At 54.0% G+C, this 18747-nt stretch overlaps 1 protein-coding gene across 9 annotated transcripts in view; it reads left to right on the top strand.

The window, feature by feature from the left end:
- ARHGEF10L (Rho guanine nucleotide exchange factor 10 like) overlaps positions 1 to 18747 on the top strand; it is a 163124-nt gene that overhangs the window by 54886 nt on the left and 89491 nt on the right. For 3 of the 9 annotated variants that reach the window (XM_054435855.2, XM_054435874.2, XM_054435861.2), the window contains exons 5-8: positions 7080 to 7171; positions 8502 to 8585; positions 12768 to 12940; positions 17996 to 18112. In XM_054435855.2, the coding sequence (XP_054291830.1) occupies positions 7080 to 7171; positions 8502 to 8585; positions 12768 to 12940; positions 17996 to 18112 (466 nt within the window). The remainder of the gene's footprint in view (positions 1 to 7079; positions 7172 to 8501; positions 8586 to 12767; positions 12941 to 17995; positions 18113 to 18747) is intronic. The other 6 variants (XM_054435867.2, XM_054435883.2, XM_054435897.2 and 3 more) reach the window with 3 other exon arrangements.

Raw genomic sequence — 18747 nt, 5'->3', positions numbered from 1 at the left:
AAATTAGAAAGTATAGAAAATGATAGACTAAAAGCAACTTTTAATCCTACCACAGTGTGTTTCTGTCCAGCTTCTTTGCTAGGCATGTATACAAGTATGCATAATTTTTTTATAGAACTGTGGTTTATTGCACATGCTGGTTCGTGGCTCACCTTTTTTTTTTTTTAAAGCTAATTACATATCATGAGCATTTCCCCAGGGGAACTTGTATTGTTTTGCAACAACCCATATGGCTCTCGATACATTCTTGCCAGGGGTGCAGGGCCTCTCCATGTCTGACCGAGCCCTGAGGCCCCTGAGATGTCAGGGAGGGAGGTGCATATGCCACAGAGCAGGAGGCCAGAGGCTGGGCTTTGGCCCAGCATGTGTGTGGGGGGCCACCTGTACAGAGATGGCTCCCCAGAGGACTCGATGCTCACTCCCTGCTGAGGTCTGTGATATGATGCCACCTGAGGGCTGCTCTGAGACTTCCCCTGGGGGGCTTCTCACTGCTCTCTACTCATCCAGTAAGGGGATCTGTGACCATGTGTGGGGTGGCACAGGAGAGACACACTGGGTCCTGGAAGCCCTCTGTGCACAGGATGGGCGGCCACAGAGGGAAGAGGGAACACATGCAAGTGAGGCCCCCGTGCCTGGAGGAGAGGCGGAGGGAAGGAGGGGGCGGGGAAGCAGCACACACGAGGCTGTACCACGTGCCAGCCCCTGTGCCAGAGGATTTACATGCCTTCTTTATTTACTCTGTACCAGAACCCCGCGAGGGAGGTAGTGTTGCCTCATTTTGCAGATATGGAAACTGAGGCACAGAGAAATGCTAAGTGCTTTATCTGCATCATCTCACTGAATCCTCACAGCTGGAAGTAGGACTGATACTTCACCCTGGTCCACATTCAGTAACTTGTCCCGGTGCACACAGCCAAGTGGCTGAGCCACAGTCATATCCCAGGTCGTGGCCCCGGAGTGCTTACTTCTTCCCCCTTCACGCCTGGGAGCCCTGGTTCTCAACCCTGGCTGCATGCTGCAGCCTGCAGGGAGCTTACCCCTGACCAACAGTCAGAGTCTCTGGGGCAGGGGCCCTGGCACCCACATCTTCTAGGGGCGCCCTGCTGACTCTAGTAGGCAGCCAAGCCAGATGTTCTCTAAGGTCCTCAGCTTTGACATGCTGTACAACCAAGTCAAGTGGCCAGGGCCAAAAAGAGACCCGGCAGCAGGCTGAACCTGGGCTGCGTGTTCTTCCCTTTCCTTCGTGTCTCTTGATCGGGCCATCATGCTGGGGGGAGTTTCCAAGGCGGGCGGTGACACTGTGTGGGGCTGTCCTACGCAAACTCTCCTGTCCTGTCCCTCCTGTGCTGCAGCTTGGGTTTTCCTTGAGGCCTTATAAGGCAAATGTCATTCCAGTCCTTTCTAGTCCCATCCCCAAAGGTGAAATTCTTTCCTTTCTCATATTTGTTGTGCCTTGTTCTGGCAAGGGCCCCAGAATGCCTGTGCGTGCGGACCCTGCTGGCCAGGAATCCTTAGCTTGTTCTGGTTTTGGGGGTCTCCTCCCCGACCACCCACATGGTGCAGCCTCTGGGAAGGGACCCAGACTCATGGAAGGGACCCTTGGGAAGGGACCTTCTGGGAAGGGACCCTGGGAAGGAACCCACTGAGAAACTGGGGCCTGTACCAGCCCCTGCAGGGGTGGCGGGTGCCATTCTCTGGAGTGGGGCTTCTTATCTTTAAAACAGGCTGGGGGCCCGGCGCGGTGGCTCATGCCTGTAATCCCAGTACTTTGGGAGTACTAGGCGGATCCGAGGCAGGTGGGTCACCTGAGGTCAGGAGTTCAAGACCAGCCTGGCCAACATGATGAAACCCTGTCTCAACTAAAAATACAACAAAAAGTAGATGGGCGTGGTGGCACACGGGGACATACCCCTCCCTGCCCTGCTGCTCTTTGGAGAGATCAGAGAGGTGGGCCACAAAGGTGCTTGGAGCTCTGTGGACCAGAAACGCACCAGGTGGCCTTCTGGTGCACTTGAACTCCTTTGCCGGCAATGTAGGTTGCTGCTTGGGGGTGCTGGGAGGGGTCCTTTCCTCTCTTCCCTGCCTCTGCGTCTGTCTGCCTTTTCTCCCCATCTCGCACCCCTCTCCATGGATTCAGCTTCTTTCCTTTGCATTCAGGTTGCTGGCCTTACTCTCATTTGCAAGCTGAGAGGCATTAGGAGAGCAGGAAGCTCAGATAAGGGTGAGATAATTGCCTCTTACTGGTTTTTATGGCTCTTTTATGACCCGGAGGCCCCTGAAGGAGTGTTTGTTCACAGGGAGAATTAGACACTGCAGCCCTGCGTGGCTTCCATGGACAGCAGCTGGGAGAGGCTGCTCCGGGTGGGTACAGGGTGGGTCCAGGGCCTTGGCAGGCAGCAGGGAGGGTCACGGGTACAGGAGGCGCCCCCAGCCTTATTTCTTGCCGTGCCCTCCTTGCATGCGTGTCTTGAGCTGGAACGTTGCTCATGTCCCTGCTCCCCCAACTTTATTCCTCTTCCCCTGCCTGGGAAGCCCTTTCCCCATCTCATCGGCCCGAGGAACACCTGCTCCAGTCTAGGGAGGCAGCGGAGGTGGTCCTGAGAGCAAGGCTTTGCAGACAGATCACCGGGGTTCAAACTGCCACTGTGCCACTTGCTGGTCAGGTGACTTGGGTAGTGAGGGTGGGCGGGAAGTGACCTCTCTATGCTGTAGGGACCCCCATTCCCCAGCCCAGGACACCAGAGCCAGTACCTGGGCCGGTCGCTCACTGGGTTTTGATAAGGTGCAGCCAGGAGGAGCCTCCCCCTGCCTATGAGTCGGCTCATCAGGTGTTTCCAAATTCCTCCTGAAGCTGCCTGACCTCACCCAGTGACGCCTCTGTCCACCTCCACGTCACCTTTAGAGTTTACATGGGGCTTTCTCTGGTGTTCTCTTGGTTAAACTGCATTCTTTCGGTTAAAGCGTGCTGCAGCCTTGGAGCCGGGTGTTACACTTTCTCTTGGACAGTGTCTGAGTTCGTTTGGGCTGCTGTAAGACAGTGCCATAGATTAGGTGGCTTATAAACAAGAGAAACTTTTTTTTTTTTTTTGAGACGGAGTCTTGCCCTGTCTCTCAGGCTGGAGTGTAGTGGCACAATCTCAGCTCACTGCAACCTCCGCCTCCCAGGTTCAAGAGATTCTCCCATCTCAGCCTCCTGAGTAGCTGGGATTACAGGCATGTACCACCATGCCTGGCTAATTTTTGTATTTTTGGTAGAGACAGGGTTTCACCATATTGGCCAGGCTGGTCTCAAACTCCTGACCTCCAGTGATCCACCCACCTTAACCTCCCAAAGTTCTGGGATTAGAGGCGTGAGCCACTACGCCCTGCCTAAGAGAAACTTATTTCTCACAGTTCTCAAGGCTGGGAGATCCAGGATCAGGGTGCCAGCAGATTCAGTGTCTGATGAAGGCTCATTTCCTGATCATAGATGGCACCTTCTCGCTGTGTCCTTACATGGTGGAAAGGGCAGAGGAGCTCTCTAGGGCCTCTTTTATATGGGCACTAATCCCACACATGGGGGCTCTGCTCTTATGACCTAATCACCTCTGCAAAGGCCCCACTGCCTAATACTATCACCTTGGGGGTAAGGATTTTAACACATGGACTTTTTTTGTCAGGGGAACACAGACATTCATACCATAGCAGCTGGAGACTTGAACTTGCGCCTCTGAGTGTGCCGAGGGCAACTGCTCTCTCTCTCTTTTTTTTTTTTAATAAAATGGTGGCTAAACAGGCAAGAGTTGAGGTAACCATACGCCACAACAAGCCTGTGATGTAGGTGAATGTCTACATGCAAGTTCTCGACTTCCAGGTGGTCTGGTTGAAACAACGGAAGCTTTGCAGGTAGACATAGTGTAAGATCCCAGCTCCCACTAATTAGCTGAGTGATTTCTGGGTAAGTAATTGAAACTTTGTGAGGCTCAGTTTCCCCACCTGTAGAATGGGGTAACAATACCTGCCTCCGGTGTGTTCCTGCAAAATTAAATGTGCAGGCCGGGCTTGTTGGCTCACTCCCAGCACTTTGGGAGGCCAAGGTGGGCAGATCACCTGAGGTCAGGAGTTTGAGACCAGCCTGGCCAACATGGCGAAACCCCATCTCTACTAAAAATACAAAAATTAGGTGGACATAGTGGTGCGTGCCTGTAGTCCCAGCTACTCAGAAGGCTGAGATGGGAGAATTGCTGAAATCCAGGAGGTAGAGGTTGCAGTGAGCTGAGATCGTAAGCCTGGGTGACCGAGTGAGACTGTCAAAAAAAAAAAAAAAGAAATTAAACATGCAATTACATGTAAAGCAGAGCAAGCAGTGCATGGCAGATGCTTTGTCACAGTCACTGTCATGGCCACATATCAGAGCAAAGAGGACCTGTGGCTGGGAGACTGTCCAGCCAACTTCTTCTAAGCTCACGTCTGTTCCAGCTGGAACAGTTTGGTTCTGTCTGAGCAATTCCAAGCAACTGATGTGGCGCCTTCAGGATGTTTCTGTGTTGAGGAGGTGGCGGCTCAGTGAAGCAGCTGTTAGAAATCGGGGTTCAGGTGGCTCCCATCAGCCCATCACCCACCTTCCTGGTCCAGAGCAGCCCTGTCCTCTCTTGGCCTTTTCTTCCTGTCATTGGTGGAAAGTGTCTCCCCAGAATCAAATGCACTGCCTTCCTTGCCCTGGGGTGACACTGCTGACTTCTGGCAGTGAAATGTGAGCTGACACTTGCTCCTCTAATAGGGCAGGTGACTTAGACCTGCATCACCCAGTCCAGTGGCCACTAGTCATGTGTAGCTATTTAAAATTAAATTACTTGAAATCAAATAGAATTAAAAATTAAGTTCCTTAGTCCCACTAGCCACATGTCAAGTGCTCAATAGCCATGTGGCTGGTGGCTGCTGCACCGGATAGGACAGGCAGGAGCATTCTCGCCACCACCACCGCTCTGCTTATTATCTGAGAGGCAGTGGAGGGCGGCACTCAGAGCCCAGCTTGGGAGCCAGGCAAGCTGGCCTCATGGTCTGGCCTTGCCACTCCCTGGCAGAGTGATCTTGGGCAGGTTCTTCTACTTCCCTGCAGAATGCAGAAGATGCCAGGATCCTGTGTGGTGCTGGGAAGGTTAGGCAGAGGGCCTGGCTCACAGGAGGTGCTCAACAGCGGAGATCCCTCCTCGCAGCCTCCTCCCCTCCCTCTTCCCCTGCCCTGTCCTACTCTTCATCTGCTACAGGCTCGGGTGCCAGGAAGTTCAAGTTGATTCTTTGGCAACGGTGCTGTTCTCTTGACAGTCTAAGGCCTCTGCCCTCTAGGTTGGCATAAGTGGTCTTTGGTTTTTGTTTTGTTTTTTTGAACCTGGACTTTAAAAAAATTCACATTAGAATAGCTTTAGATTTTCAGAGATGTTCTGAAGATGGTACATAGAGCTCCACATACCCCTCATCCAGCTTCCCTGCTATGAGCATCTCACGTGGCCTTGGCACAGTTGTCAAAGCTGAGACCTACGTTGGCACATCACCATTCACTAAACAGATTTTGTGTGGATTTCATCAGTTTTCCTACTTATGTTTATTTTTTGACCCAGGATCCAATCTGGGATCCCACATCGCACTTAACTGTCATGTCTCTGTAGCCTGCTCCAGCCCGCGGCAGTTTCTCAGTCTTTCCTTGATTTCCATGACCTTGAGAATATTGAGGAGTGGTGTTTAGGTGCGGTGGCTCACACCTGTAATCCCAGCACTTTGGGAGGCTGAGGTGGGTGGATCACTTGAGGTCAGGAGTTTGAGACCAGCCTGGCCAACATGGTAAAACCCCGTCTCTACCAAAAGTGCAAAAATTAGCTGGGTGTGGTGGCTCATGACTGTAATTCCAGCTACTTGGGAGACTGAGGTGGGAGGATTGCTTGAACCTGGGAGGCAGAGGTTGCAGTGAGCCGAGATCGCACCACTGCCCTGAAGCCTGGGCGACAGAGCGAGACTCTGTCTCAAAAAAAAAAAAAAACAAAAAAAAACTAAAAAACCAAAAAGAGTCTTGAGGAGTAATGCCAGGTATTCGGTACAATGTTCCCCACTCTGGTTTTGTCTGGTGTCTTCTCTGTGATTAGACTGGGGTTATGGGTTTTGGATAAAAACACCATGGAGGTGAAGTACCCATTTCATGACGTCATATCAGGACACATGGCACCTGCGTGGCATCTCTACAGATGCTCACCTGGGTCTCTTGGTTCGGGATATGTCTGCTGGGCTTCTCTGCTGTTTCCCATTTGCATGTCTGCTCTGTGGAAGGGACTCACTGGGCCAGCCCATCCTCAAGTGTGCATGAGGGACTAAGCTCTACCTCCCACATATAGTCTTTTGAAGCTTTGCAAGTCTTGTTTCTTTTTCTTTTTTTCTTTTTTTTTTTTTTGACGGAATGTCGTGTTGTCATCCAGGCTGGAGTGTAGTGGCATGATCTTGGGTCACTGCAACCTCCCTCTTCTGGGTTCAAGTGATTCTTGTGCACCAGCCTCCTGAGTAGCTGGGGCTACAGGCATGCACCACCACGCCTGGCTAATTTTTGTATTTTTAGTAGAGACGGAGTTCTACCATGTTGGCCAGGCTGGTCTTGAATTCCTGACCTCAAGTGATCCACATGCCTTGGCCTCCCAAAGTGCTGTGATTACAGGCATGAGCCACTGTGCCCAGCCAAGTCCTTGTTTCTTGCAAGAGGCAGGGATCCCCCAGCCTGCCCCTTCTGTTGTATGTGGGAGAGTGGAGAGGTGGAGGTTCCCTTTGAGTCTGCACTGGGGAGAGACGAGACAGCCCCCTTGCGGAGAGTGCTTGGTGCTTATCACTGTGAACACGGTTGATCTTCATGCTCTAGTGAAGTGCCAGCCCAACCTTGTGCGCGCCTTCTAAAGATGAGGAGCCTGGGGGCTTGTCTGAGGCCAACTCCACCTCGGGTCTCCCCAGCATCCTGGCCCTTGGCCCACTTTTGCCCATCATGTCCCGCTGACCAGGTGAGGGGCTGCCAGAGGCTTCTGGGGGCCACCTCTGGACACCTCTGCAGTGCCGTCTCTTGCCCACAGGGTGCCAGCCTGGGTGAGCAATGGGGATGCAGCGGATGCAGCCTTCTCCGGGGCCCGGCACTCCAGCTGGAAGCGGAAGAGTTCCCGTCGCAGTAAGTCTCCCCTCCGGCCCACCGCCCACCCCAGGTAGCAAGCTCCAGGATATCCTAGTCTTCCCTAACCCAAGAGCTGATGTGGGCTCCTGTGATCCCAGGGTTCATCCTCACTGGGGGCTGCTGTGGCCCTGGAGGACCAACCACTGCCCCCAAGAGCCAAGGTCCAGGATCAGTTGACACACCCAGTTTTTCATCTGCTCCTCAAATACTTACGAAGTTCCCACAACAGGCCAGGGCGGCCCAGTGGTGGGAGTGCCCTGGGGACCAGGATGAGGTCCTTCTGTTAACAGAACCAGACACCTTGCCATGGGAAGGTGCCTGCCCAGATGAGCCCTGCAGAAAGAGAGGGAGGCAGCAGGGGTGGGGGAAAGAGGGTCCCAGACAGAGGGGCCAACTTGTACAAGGGCCTGAGGGCAGGAGAACCCCTGACTCCTGGGAAGCAGCAAGGGCCTCATCTGTGGGGTGTGGGGGAGCGTTATGGGGTGAGGTGTGGCTGTGGGCCCTGCAGCTCCTCAGGGCCCCAGAGGCAGTGCTTAAGGTTCTCAAGGCAATAGGAAGCCACAGAAGGAAGGCCAGTGATGTGGCTGCCTTTGCCTTTCAGTCCCATTGCACTGGGGTGGGGGCAGTGTAGGAGACCAGGTGGGCAGGGGTGGAGCCCGCTGGGAGGCTATCGTGGTCTTGTAGGACAGGAAGTCTGAGGGTGGGAACTAGGGGTCTAGAGAGAGGTGGGCAGGCCTGGGAGCTGGTGTGGGGAGGAAGAGGGGGCTCTGACAGGGCTCTAGGGGCCCAGGACCTAGGGAAGCATCACAGGCCAGTGGGTCTTATGACTTCTTCCTGGAAGGCCTGTGGGTCAAGGACCGGCTCCCATCAGGGGTGGGGGCTGGTTTTCCAAGTCCTAGCACTGCTCAGTGACGAGGGGCTAGCCCCGGGGTCCTGGGTGACTGAGGATGCTAGGGCCAGGGCACAGGTGCTGGACTGCATCATGCTCCCTGCAGGGGCCGGGAGCAGCTGTCCATTAGCCAGATGGGCAGGCCTGCAGGCAGCAGGGAGCCAGGTGGGGTCTGTGTGGTCACTGGAAGGGCACCTTGGAAGGGGTGGGGGGCGGGGAGAAGCGGGGGAGCCGGCATCCCCTGAGAGCAGCTGGCGGGGCTGAGGGCTGGGCTGGGCTTGCAGAAAGGAGGGTGCTGCGTGCCACCAGCTGGTGCAGTCTTGATGTCATCTGCAGCACCTCTGGCCAGGCTGCCAGAGGTGCCACAGGCTGCCACAGCACCTCTGGCCAGGCTGCCACAGCCCGCGTTGGTGCTCTCTCTCCCCGCTTCCTTCCCAGTTGACCGGTTCACTTTCCCCGCCCTGGAAGAGGATGTGATTTATGACGACGTCCCCTGCGAGAGCCCAGATGCGCATCAGCCTGGTATGATGTCTGCAGTGCTTCCCTGTTTCTCTTGGGGACAGGGGAGGGAGGCTGGGACCGGGGAGGGTTGTCTCCTTCTGTTTTCTTCTGTCCCCACCTGGCCAAGTGCCCCTCCTTCTTGTCTTTAGAAACAACTGTAGTCATCAGGGAGAATCTGGAGATGGCTGAGGGCGTGGCCACCGGGGCCGGGCAGGGCTTGGGCATCATGGGCAGGGCCATGCTCCGGCTGTGGGTCCCCGGGCAGGTCATCACCTTTCCAAGCCTTGATTCCTCCCTCAGGAAAATGGGGCCATACTCCAGGCTTTCCAGGGCTGCTGGGGAAGATGACAGACTGTTACACTCAAAGGGTGAAGCAGATAAAGCTTTGCAAAGCCCTGCGCCCTGCTCTGGGTTGAGGGCTGAGGTGGGCAGGCAGGCAGGCGATTGTGGCCGCAGAGGGGAGATGGGGCGGGCCTGGGGCGAGTCTTGCTGGAACTCACCTGATGGGAGAGAGGACTGTTCATTGACAATTAACAGGAAGAGCCGTCTTTGCTTGGACACTTTAGGCCAAGCGTATTTTCAATCATGTAACGGCTTCAAGACTTTGGGATGTTACGTTCTCATTTTACAGGTAAGGGAACGGCAGAGGCAGGGCTAGAATTTGAATGTGGGTCATTCTGACCCCAAGTTCAATGCTCTGTCCCCTACCCCCAGGAGGATTTGAGTGGCATTTTATGACAGATGAGGCACATTTGATCCCACTGATCCCACGACCCTGTGAGGTCAGTAGGGCCAGGCTTATTTATGGCTCCCATGATGAAGAGGTTAAATCACCAGCCCCAGAGTACACAGCCAGGATTTGAACAGACGACTTCTTTTCCTACTATGCGATTCTTCCTGTTTTCAGGGGCTCTCCGTCCAATGGGGAAGCACAGCCCCTGCTTTTGAGGAGCTCCGAGTCTGATGGGGCAGCTCTAATCATCCTTGAGCAGCACAAAGTGCAATGGGAGAAACACACAGACAACACGGCAAGGCCCGAGGGCCCCAGAGCCACACTCCTGACTCCTGTCTCAGGAACGGGGACACCTGGGCCAAGGATATGCTTATCCCTTTAGCAAGCCTGGGATGTGCTTGGAGCATATTTTCCTGTTTGTAGCTCACTTGAGTCCAGGGAGCAATGGATTCCCACTGTATTAGGAAGCAAAGGAGTCTCAGAAAAGTCCCAGAGCTGGGAGGTCTGAGAGGCTGAGGCGCCTCAGTTGTTGTTTAACCCATTTGGCCTATTTCCCACCTGAGTTCAATCAAGCCACTAAGTCCCTGGCTCCTGTCTTCGCTGTCCTCAGGGTCTGGGAGGATGTGGCATGTTCATGGCCTGGGTGTCACACAGCCTGTGTTTGCACCCTAGCTCTGAGCCTGCAAATGAGGACCACAATACCCACCCCAGGATCCCCGTATGCTGGGCTGTGGGAGGATCAATTGCAACAAGGCTGCACAGAGCTCAGTGCAGGGCGGGCTCTTGGAGACGCTCTTCACACAGGGCTGCTGTTGCTGTTGTTGTTAGCGTTATGCCTGCCGCGGGTCCCAGCACTGGCCTGCCTGGGGCTGATGTGGGCTCAGCAGGAGCTCGGAGAGGAGCTCGGGCCAGCTCTGCCATTGATTTGGGCACAGGGCTTTGTGCCTTTGTGCCTTGGCTTCTTCATATAAAGCAGGAAAATCCCCAGCTCACAGGCCTTTGGGGAGGGTCACACAGGGTCCTGGCCAATCTCTCTGGGCCTCAGTTGACCCATCTGTAGAACTGGGGCAATAATAGCCAGTCCTAGGGTGGTCGCATGGATTCCATGAGGTAATTGATGAGAACACTGAGCAGGAAGCATGAGGGGACCCTTATATGGTCCCTGAAAGCTGAGGAGTTGGCCCTCGGGCTGCACACAGGCACAAGAGTTCTGTGACTCTGTCTCCACTGGAGAGGATATTTCTATATGTGTAGATGGCGGGGACTTCAGTGGAAGGTGGTGTGGAGCCCCGGCCCCACTCACTCTTACTGTGGCCAGCCACGTCTCTCCCATCTGTCTAACAGGAGGAGTGATCATTCACACCCTGCTGTCTGCACAGGGCCGCTGGGAGCCGTGGCACACTGAGGATGAAGGTGGTCGGGTGCATGGCTCAGCCCTGTGGAGGCGTGGACCTGCCACATGCTGCCGGGGTTCCTCCTCAGGGCTACCCCGAGAACTCTGCCTCTTTGGTCACTAGTCGAGGAGCCTCCATTACACTAACGGGATAATCAGCTTGGCCTTCTGAAGGTCGCAGCTGCTCCACTCTCTAAAGACATTAGTTATCATTATCTTTTGCTTAAAAATAACCTCATGTTCCCTCCTGGTTCTGGGACCCGTCTCCCGCTAAGCTTTGGCACATCTGTTTTGTTCTTTGGCTGACACTCTTGCCCCCAACCCCTTGCACCCCAGCTTTCCTGTGGGGTGAAACTGGGGGGCCCTGGGTCTATGGACTGACACCCAAGCTCCCCCAGAGCCACCATGAGTGATGGCCTACTGCTCTCAGCCACGTGCGTGCTATGTGCCAGGCACTTTGCCAAGAGCTCCTTGGCTGTTTTATTTACTCGACCTGTCTGCTTATTATTAGCCCCATTTTGCAGAGAGGTCTGATGACCAGAGCTCGCAGTTTTTCGGCACAGTCATTTATGAGCAGATTTCTTTTCTTCTTCTTCTTTTTTTTGAGATGTTGTCTCTCTCTGTCACCCAGGCTGGAGTTCAGTGGCATGATCTTGGTTCACTTCAGCCTCCATCTCCCAGGTTCAAGCAGTTCTCCTGCCTCAGCCTCCCGAGTAGCTGGGACTACAGGCGCCTGCTACCACACCCAGCTAGTTTTCGTATTTTTAGTAGAGACGGGGTTTCACCATGTTGGCCAGGCTGGTCTCGAACTCCTGACCTCAGGCAATCCACCTGTCTCAGCTTCCCAAAGTGGTGGGATTATAGGCGTGAGCCACTGCGAGTGGTCAGATTCCTTTTTTTTTGTTGTTAAAAAAAAACCCTTCCCAATGCTATATTTCTTCTGTGATGACAAAAGCATTTTCATCTTCATGTACTTTTTGCCGTCTGACCCCAGTTTCATGAGGTCTGCAGTTCTCCAGGTAACAGATGAAGAAATGAAACCCAGTGGGGCAAAGGGCCTTGCCCAAGATCCCCCAGTGACGGAGCTGGGGCTGAGACCCTGTGTTCCGGCCTCGGGACAGTGGCTTTCCCACCTCAGGCTTCAAGCGGCATCTCATAGCCCAGTTGAATGGGCCCCACGAGTGCCCTGGCCCTTGTGGGAACTGTCCCTCCAGACTTTTAGCTTTTTGTCCCCAAGTTTTCAGCCCAAGGCATTTCCCGCAGGCTTAGGAAGGAAAAGAGCTCCTGGACTCTGGGCCAGCTGCGCCCCCTACTGGAAGATCCCAGGCTGCATGTGAACTCAGATTTGGGGTGAGGAGTCCTGAGGCCCCAACAATCTCTGTTTCATTCCTGAGGATGCTGAGGGCCTGAGCCAGGACTTGGCCCTGGGTCTTCTCTTTTCCAGTAAGAAACAGGCCACATGTGGTGGCTCGGCTGGGTGTGGTGGCTCACGCCTGTAACCCTGGCACTTTGGGAGGCCGTGGCAGGAGGATCACTTGAGCCCAGGAGCTCAAGACCAGCCTGGGCAACATAACAAGACTCCGTCTCTACCAAAAAATAAAAAATTAGCTGGGTGTGATGGTGCATGCCTGTAGTCCCAGCTACCTGGGAGGCTGAGATGGGAGGATCACTTGAGCCCAGGAGTTTGAGGCCGCAGTGAGCTGTGATTGTACCGCTGCACTCCAGCCTGGGTGAGACAATGAGACCCTGTCTCTAAAAAAAAATTGCCAAGGAGGCCCAGAATGAGCGCTGAGACCATACAAAAGCAGTGCTGGGAGCAAAAGGAAGTGAGCGGGCCCGTGCACGTCTGATGCATTTCTTATGTTTTCCCCATTTTCTCAGGCCCTCCTCACCCTACAAGGGGGAAGATGTATTATCATCTTTGTTTCATGGTTGAGGAAGTAGAGCTGGACCCCCGGGGCCCCCACGTTCTCCCTGACCCCCCCTCGCCCCACCTGGGTTCAGAAATTGGGTCTGAGGCTGGAAGTCTGGTTGGCTTGGCCTCAGGGCCTGGGCTCACCAGCTGCCACTTGGCCAGCAGGGGCAGAGAGGAACCTGCTCTACGAGGATGCGCACCGGGCTGGGGCCCCTCGGCAGGCGGAGGACCTAGGCTGGAGCTCCAGTGAGTTCGAGAGCTACAGTGAGGACTCGGGGGAGGAGGCCAAGCCGGAGGTCGAGCCCGCCAAGCACCGAGTGTCCTTCCAGCCCAAGGTGAGGGGACCGGGGGTGTCGCTCACCTCAGTCAGGACACAGAGACCCCTTCAGGGAGGGAGGGAGGGAGAAGGGTGGTGAGGGCCAGGCCCAGGACTCACGTCTGGGTCCCAGGGTTTCCTGGGAATGTGTGGTGAGAGGGGAGCCAGAAGCCCAGGTCATCCTGAAACAGGAGGTGACCCGTAGACATTGCTGTTGGCAGCCCTAAGCCCGGGATGGGCGTGGCTGGTACCTGGCACAGGTGCTCCCCCCACCCCCTTGCTATGGCAGACCTGGTCGATTGATCCTGTTGCTCATGGGCTCAGACTGGGCTTCAGAGTCCTCTCAATGCCGCACTCCAGGTAGCCCAGCCACTTGCTTAGAGGTGGAGCCTGGATCAGATCCACTTGCTCTCCCGCCTTCTGGGACCGATGCTCAGACCAGGCCTCAGCCCCCGCAGTCCTCTCTGCTCTGGGGCAGTGGACAGTGGGGGCTGCTGTGGCTAAGCCAGAGCGGCCTGGAAGGCTTCTCTCCGGGGCCTCACATGGTGCCATCCATGCATTCGGCCTTCCTGGTGTTTCTGCCTGGAGCAGAGGCCATTCTGCTTATTTCCTGGAGGGGAGCCCCTGAGGCTGCGAGGAGGATAGGTCATCTGGTTCCTTCTTTCCCATGACACCCATGCTCCTTCCCTGTGGTTCTGCAGAAGCCACCAAGAGGCAGTGTCTGTCCGTGCTGAGATTTTAGTTTCATGGGGACAGCTTCTTACAGGCCCTGACTGAGCAGAGGGGATGGCGTCCCTCTCAGGCTACTTTTATTTTTATTTTTATTAATTATTCTTTTGAGACAGAGTCTCACTCTTTCACCCAGGCTGGAGTACAGTGGCCCTATCTCGGCTCACTGTAACCTCTGTTTCCCGGGTTCAAGCAATTTTCTGCCTCAGCCTCCCGGGTAGCTGGGATTACAGGTATGCACCATCACGCCTGGCTAATTTTTGTATTTTTGTAGAGATGGGGTTTCGTCATGTTGCCCAGGATGGTCTCAAACTCCTGGCCTCAAGTGAGCCACCTGCCTCGGCCTCCCCAAAGTGTTGGGATTACAGGTGTGAGCCACCATGCCCAGCCTCAAGCTCCTTTTAAAAGATGTAGCAGGGCAGGAGAGCTCCACCTGGGGCCATTTCTGCATGGGCAGGGTGGGGACAAGAGAGGGGACTTTTCCGGTGCCTCCCACCTTTTCTGGGCTTGGGGGATCCACTCGGAGAGTCACGCTGGCCAGAGGAACACCCACACCTGAGTCCTCAGGCAGCCATTCCTCAGACCAAGATGGGCTCCCTGAGTCCTGAGCAAGCCTGGGACTGAGCAGGTCTCTCTGAGCCTGCTGTTTCCAGGGATGGGCCTCCATGGATGGGCTGTGGAAAACAGCCTTAATGTGTTGCTAGCCAAAAAGCGAAGCATTTACAACACCTACTGTGTGCCTAGTCCATATCTTCAGTTGTGGGATGGGATACATTGGAACAGGAAGACCTAATCAGTGCTCAGTGAACCTTTACGGTCCATAGGAGACACTGAATGGGAAATAGTTTGTCAAAAATGAAGACAAAATGCTGGTCATCATGATCAGCGTGGTACAATTTTCAAAGCTAAACTATCATGCCCTTCAAAACATAATGAAGACAAAAATGCCTTTGCGTAAACATGAGCCTGTGTCCAGCCTGGCTGTGTGCCTGATAGGGGTAGGGACTGATAAGACCAATCAGAGATGCCTCTGAGAGCGGTGAGTTGGAGCTGGGCTTAGGAGCCAGAGGAGACAGGACAGGTGATCCAGGCTGGAGGAGCGGCCCAGGCAGAAGCCCAGGAACAGCTCGTTGCTGCTTCCTGCAGTTCAGAAGGGGCAGCATGCACTGCTTTAGGGAAGGGGGCTTTGGTTATGAAGCCCCCACTCCCCCCAGTAGCCTCTCCATATGGCAGGACCCGTGCGTCCCAGCCCTGCTCTGGGCAGTGTGACCAGATGGGGCTCTCGAGTCCTGGCCCAGCCTTTTAGCCTCAGCCTCTGGCGTTCCTCCTCCTGTCCCATGTTGGCCCCGGCCCTCTTGCTGGGACTGGGAGGAAACCATGAGTGTCTCTCAGAGGGAAGGAGGGATGACGATGCTGAATTCAGGCTTTCCAGTGGTGGTCCCCATCCTTCCATGGGCATCAGAATCACATGGGTAACTGGTCGAATCACAGATGCCAGGGCCTCAAGAGGGACTCTGATTCAGGGGTTGGGTGGGGCCCGGTAATCTGCCTTTTAAGCAGCTCTCTGCCCCCAGGGGTACAAGGGGCCCACGGAGCACTCCAAGAAATGCTGGGCCATGCTCACCATGGCCTGGCCCTGGGAATGGGACCTCTGGGGGCTGCCTGTGAGCTCGTGTCCCTCACACTCTCAGGCTGGGGGCTTTGGACCCTTCCTCAGCAGACAAACTATGTGGCACAGTTGTTGGGATTTCTAACCACTTGGAGTTTTTCTCTGGCTGTGGCCAAGGCCCACCTGCTCACTGATCAGCAGGCTCCTAGGGAGACAGGAGGTTGTGGAGGGCTTTTCCTCTGGTACCCACTTCTGCCAGGGACTCTACTGAGCCTGCCTGTGGTGCTTCACCCTCCTGAGCCGCTTGGGGCGCACCTGCTCACCCGCTGGCATTGCAGCAGCTGCATGTTTTAGGGCCACTGCTGCTTGGCTATGTGCTGTGTGTGCTGCGGGCACAAGCTGACAGCAGGGGTCTGGGGATGTGTTTCGTCCTGTTCTTGGAGTCTGACCATGGCCAGGCACCCTGCCCAGCTGCAACTAATGGAACCCCTTCTTCAGAGATCGGAAGAGGCCATCCCTAGGCAGGTGGACTCTTGCCAAAAAAAGTGACCATGGGGTCTGTAGAGGGGCATGGACCCAAGTGGAAGCAGCTGCCTCATCCTGTTATGTGAACAAGTGGTCCTGCTGGTGCCAATCCGGAATATGTGGTTTTTTTTTTTCCAGTTGTGGGATGGATTGCATTGAACTCTCCCGCTCTCCAGTGGTGACCTCTTTGAAAACAAGGTCTCTGATCCAGCTGGATGGGGACTGGGCAGAACTCACGGATTCATTACAGAAATGCCAGCCCTGGCCCAGCCTGGTCCACCCCCTGCTCTGATCTGGCCAACTCAGCAAGTGGCCTCTGATCCTAACATTTCCTAGTTCTTCTGACCCTGAGAGAAGTGAGGGAGCACCAGAAGGCCCAGGGGCTTTATGGTTTTATTGTGTGAAACTATTTTATGGATGAACAGGACTCAGGTCAAACCCCAAACTCCCCAGTTTTTTGGGAATCTGGGCAGCTCTCAGAGGGACCCCTGTTCTGCATGCATACTTCTTTGCATAACAATATTGAACATTTGCCTAGAATTGTACACTTTACAAAGCAGTGTCATTTAATGTTCCCAGTACCCTAAGTGGTCAGTATCATTGTCCTCAAGATTCTCATTTTGTTGATCAGAAAACCTGTGGTGAAGCTCAGAGAGACTTAAATGATGTAGAATGCAATATCACATGTGCCTCATCTGTCTGTATATCCATCCATCCATCCATCCATCCATCCATCCATCCATCCATCCACTCATCCATTCACCCATCCAACAAATATTGAGCACTTGCAATTTAAAAGATAATAATGGCTTCCATTTTTTGAATACTTAATAAGCTCCGGGCTTTGCATGTACATTTAATTTTCTCAACAACCCTATGCAGTAGCTATTATTATGGCCACCTTACCAGTGAGGAAGCTGCAACTCAGGTAAAGAGACTTTTCCAGCTAGTAAGCAGGGAGCCATGATTTGAGGTAGGCCTACCTGCCTCCAGAACTCATACTCTTGATCCTTCTGTCTACTTCTCTAGAAGTAGCACCTGTCTTTTGTGTACTTTACCAAATATCACTGTTGCTCATATGGTTCATGCATTTGAATATCTATCTGTTCTTCTATCCATCTACCTGTTCTCCCATCTGTTTGTCCATCCATCCATCCATCCTCCAGATAGTCTGTAAGCTGAGCATCCATTCTTCCATCCAGTTGCCGATCCCCCTCCCTCCCTTTTACCCTTCACCCATCCTCCCTCCATTCATTCTCCAGCAGTGTGCCAGAGGCAGCTAGTGTCAGCTCACAAGAACTCAGGAACCAGTTATGAGCATCTCTTTACAAATTCCCATTCAGTGATGTCACTTTGGTAGCTTGGAATTGGTGGAAGGATTCACACCATGGAAATGCTTCAAAGCAGGGCCCTTTTTCCTGGAGAACTGGTTGTTAAATATTTGCCAGCACAGCACTGCCTGAATCCATTCTCCTATCCATCCATCCATCCTCTTATTCCTTCATCTGACTGTCTCTTCATCCATCCATCTGTCCATTTGCCCAGCTATATAGTCACCTAACCAAATTTATCCATTTGCTCATCCATCTATTTATCTGTGCATCTATTCATTCATCCATTTATTTATTCATCCATCCATCCCTCTATGAGCCTGTTTGTCTACCCATCCACCTGCCTGTCTGTTGCCCATCCATCTGCCAACCCTTCTTCTACCCATCCATTCATCTTTCTGTGGATTTACCCACTTATCCATTTATCCCCCTGACCTCATTCCATCCATCCATCCACCTGCCATCTGTCTATCTCACAAACTTACAGAGAAGCTCCTATGTTACAAGCCCTGTGCTGGGCCACAGGGCCGGGGAGAAGACACAGTTCTTGCCCTCAGAGCATTTTCTCTTTTCCCTAAGACAGGGGACCTGGATTTACTCCCCTCCCGCCTCTCCTCCCCAGCAGCCCAGATTCCCTGCTGCAGAGACCCAGCCCCCAGCTGCCTGGCATGGTGGGGTTGGACACAGCTGGAGCAGATTCCAGGCAGGATCTGGCTGGACTGCTGCCTGGGACCTGGGGTGCCGCATCCCGCCTGCCCGAGCTGTCCGTCCGCACTTTACCTGAGTCTCCTTTCTCCCCTGTTGTCTGTGTTTTGTCTCCTCCCTGTCCCGCCTGCTCCTCTCACCTGCTCTCCTTCTGCCTGGCTGCTTGGGGCTCCAGCTTTCTCCAGACCTGACTAGGCTAAAGGAGAGATACGCCAGGACTAAGAGAGACATCTTGGCTTTGAGAGTTGGGGGGAGAGACATGCAGGAGCTGAAGCACAAGTACGATTGTAAGGTATTGTCTGTCTGTCCCCTCAAGCCCTGGATGGGGGCTGTTTCCAGCTGCAGCTACCTCCAGGGGTTTTCCTGCTGCCCTGGTACCACGAAGCCTCCCAGAACCACCCTTGAGTCCCAGGGCTGTCCTGAGACCTGGACCCTGGCCACCCTTGCATCTGTGCTGGAACTGGCAGTTATCTTAAGCCACATGTTCCCTTCCATGTTCTCACCCCTATCTTTCTCCCCACCTGCAAGTGAAACCCTGATAGTCCACAAGAATTCCCAGGAGGGTTTTCAAACTTTAGGACCCTTGCAATCACCTGGGGTGCTGTGTTAAAAATGCAGGTTCCTGAGTTCCAGCCCCAAGGGTGCCACTTCTGTAGGTCTGGGATGAGGCTCAGGAATCTGCACATTTCATAATCTGCACAGTTGGGGTTACACATTGAAAAACATGAGTGTTGGTGACATTGGATGTTCCTATCTCTCCACACTATTCAGATGAATCCAGGATAAGGAAGTCTGTAGGAGAAATCACAGTACTTGCTTAAACTTTTGGATGATGATATCGACAACAGTAGCTTCCATTAATTGAGCACCTGCTGTGTGTCTTGGCTAAAGGCATGGACTTTCGAGGTCTGTGGGCCTGGTTTGAAT

This window comes from Pongo pygmaeus, chromosome 1 (assembly GCF_028885625.2).
Source record: "Pongo pygmaeus isolate AG05252 chromosome 1, NHGRI_mPonPyg2-v2.0_pri, whole genome shotgun sequence".
NCBI classification, from domain to species: Eukaryota; Metazoa; Chordata; class Mammalia; order Primates; family Hominidae; genus Pongo; species Pongo pygmaeus.
Note: the sequence above shows the minus strand (reverse complement) of the source record. Positions and strands in the feature narration are given on the sequence as shown.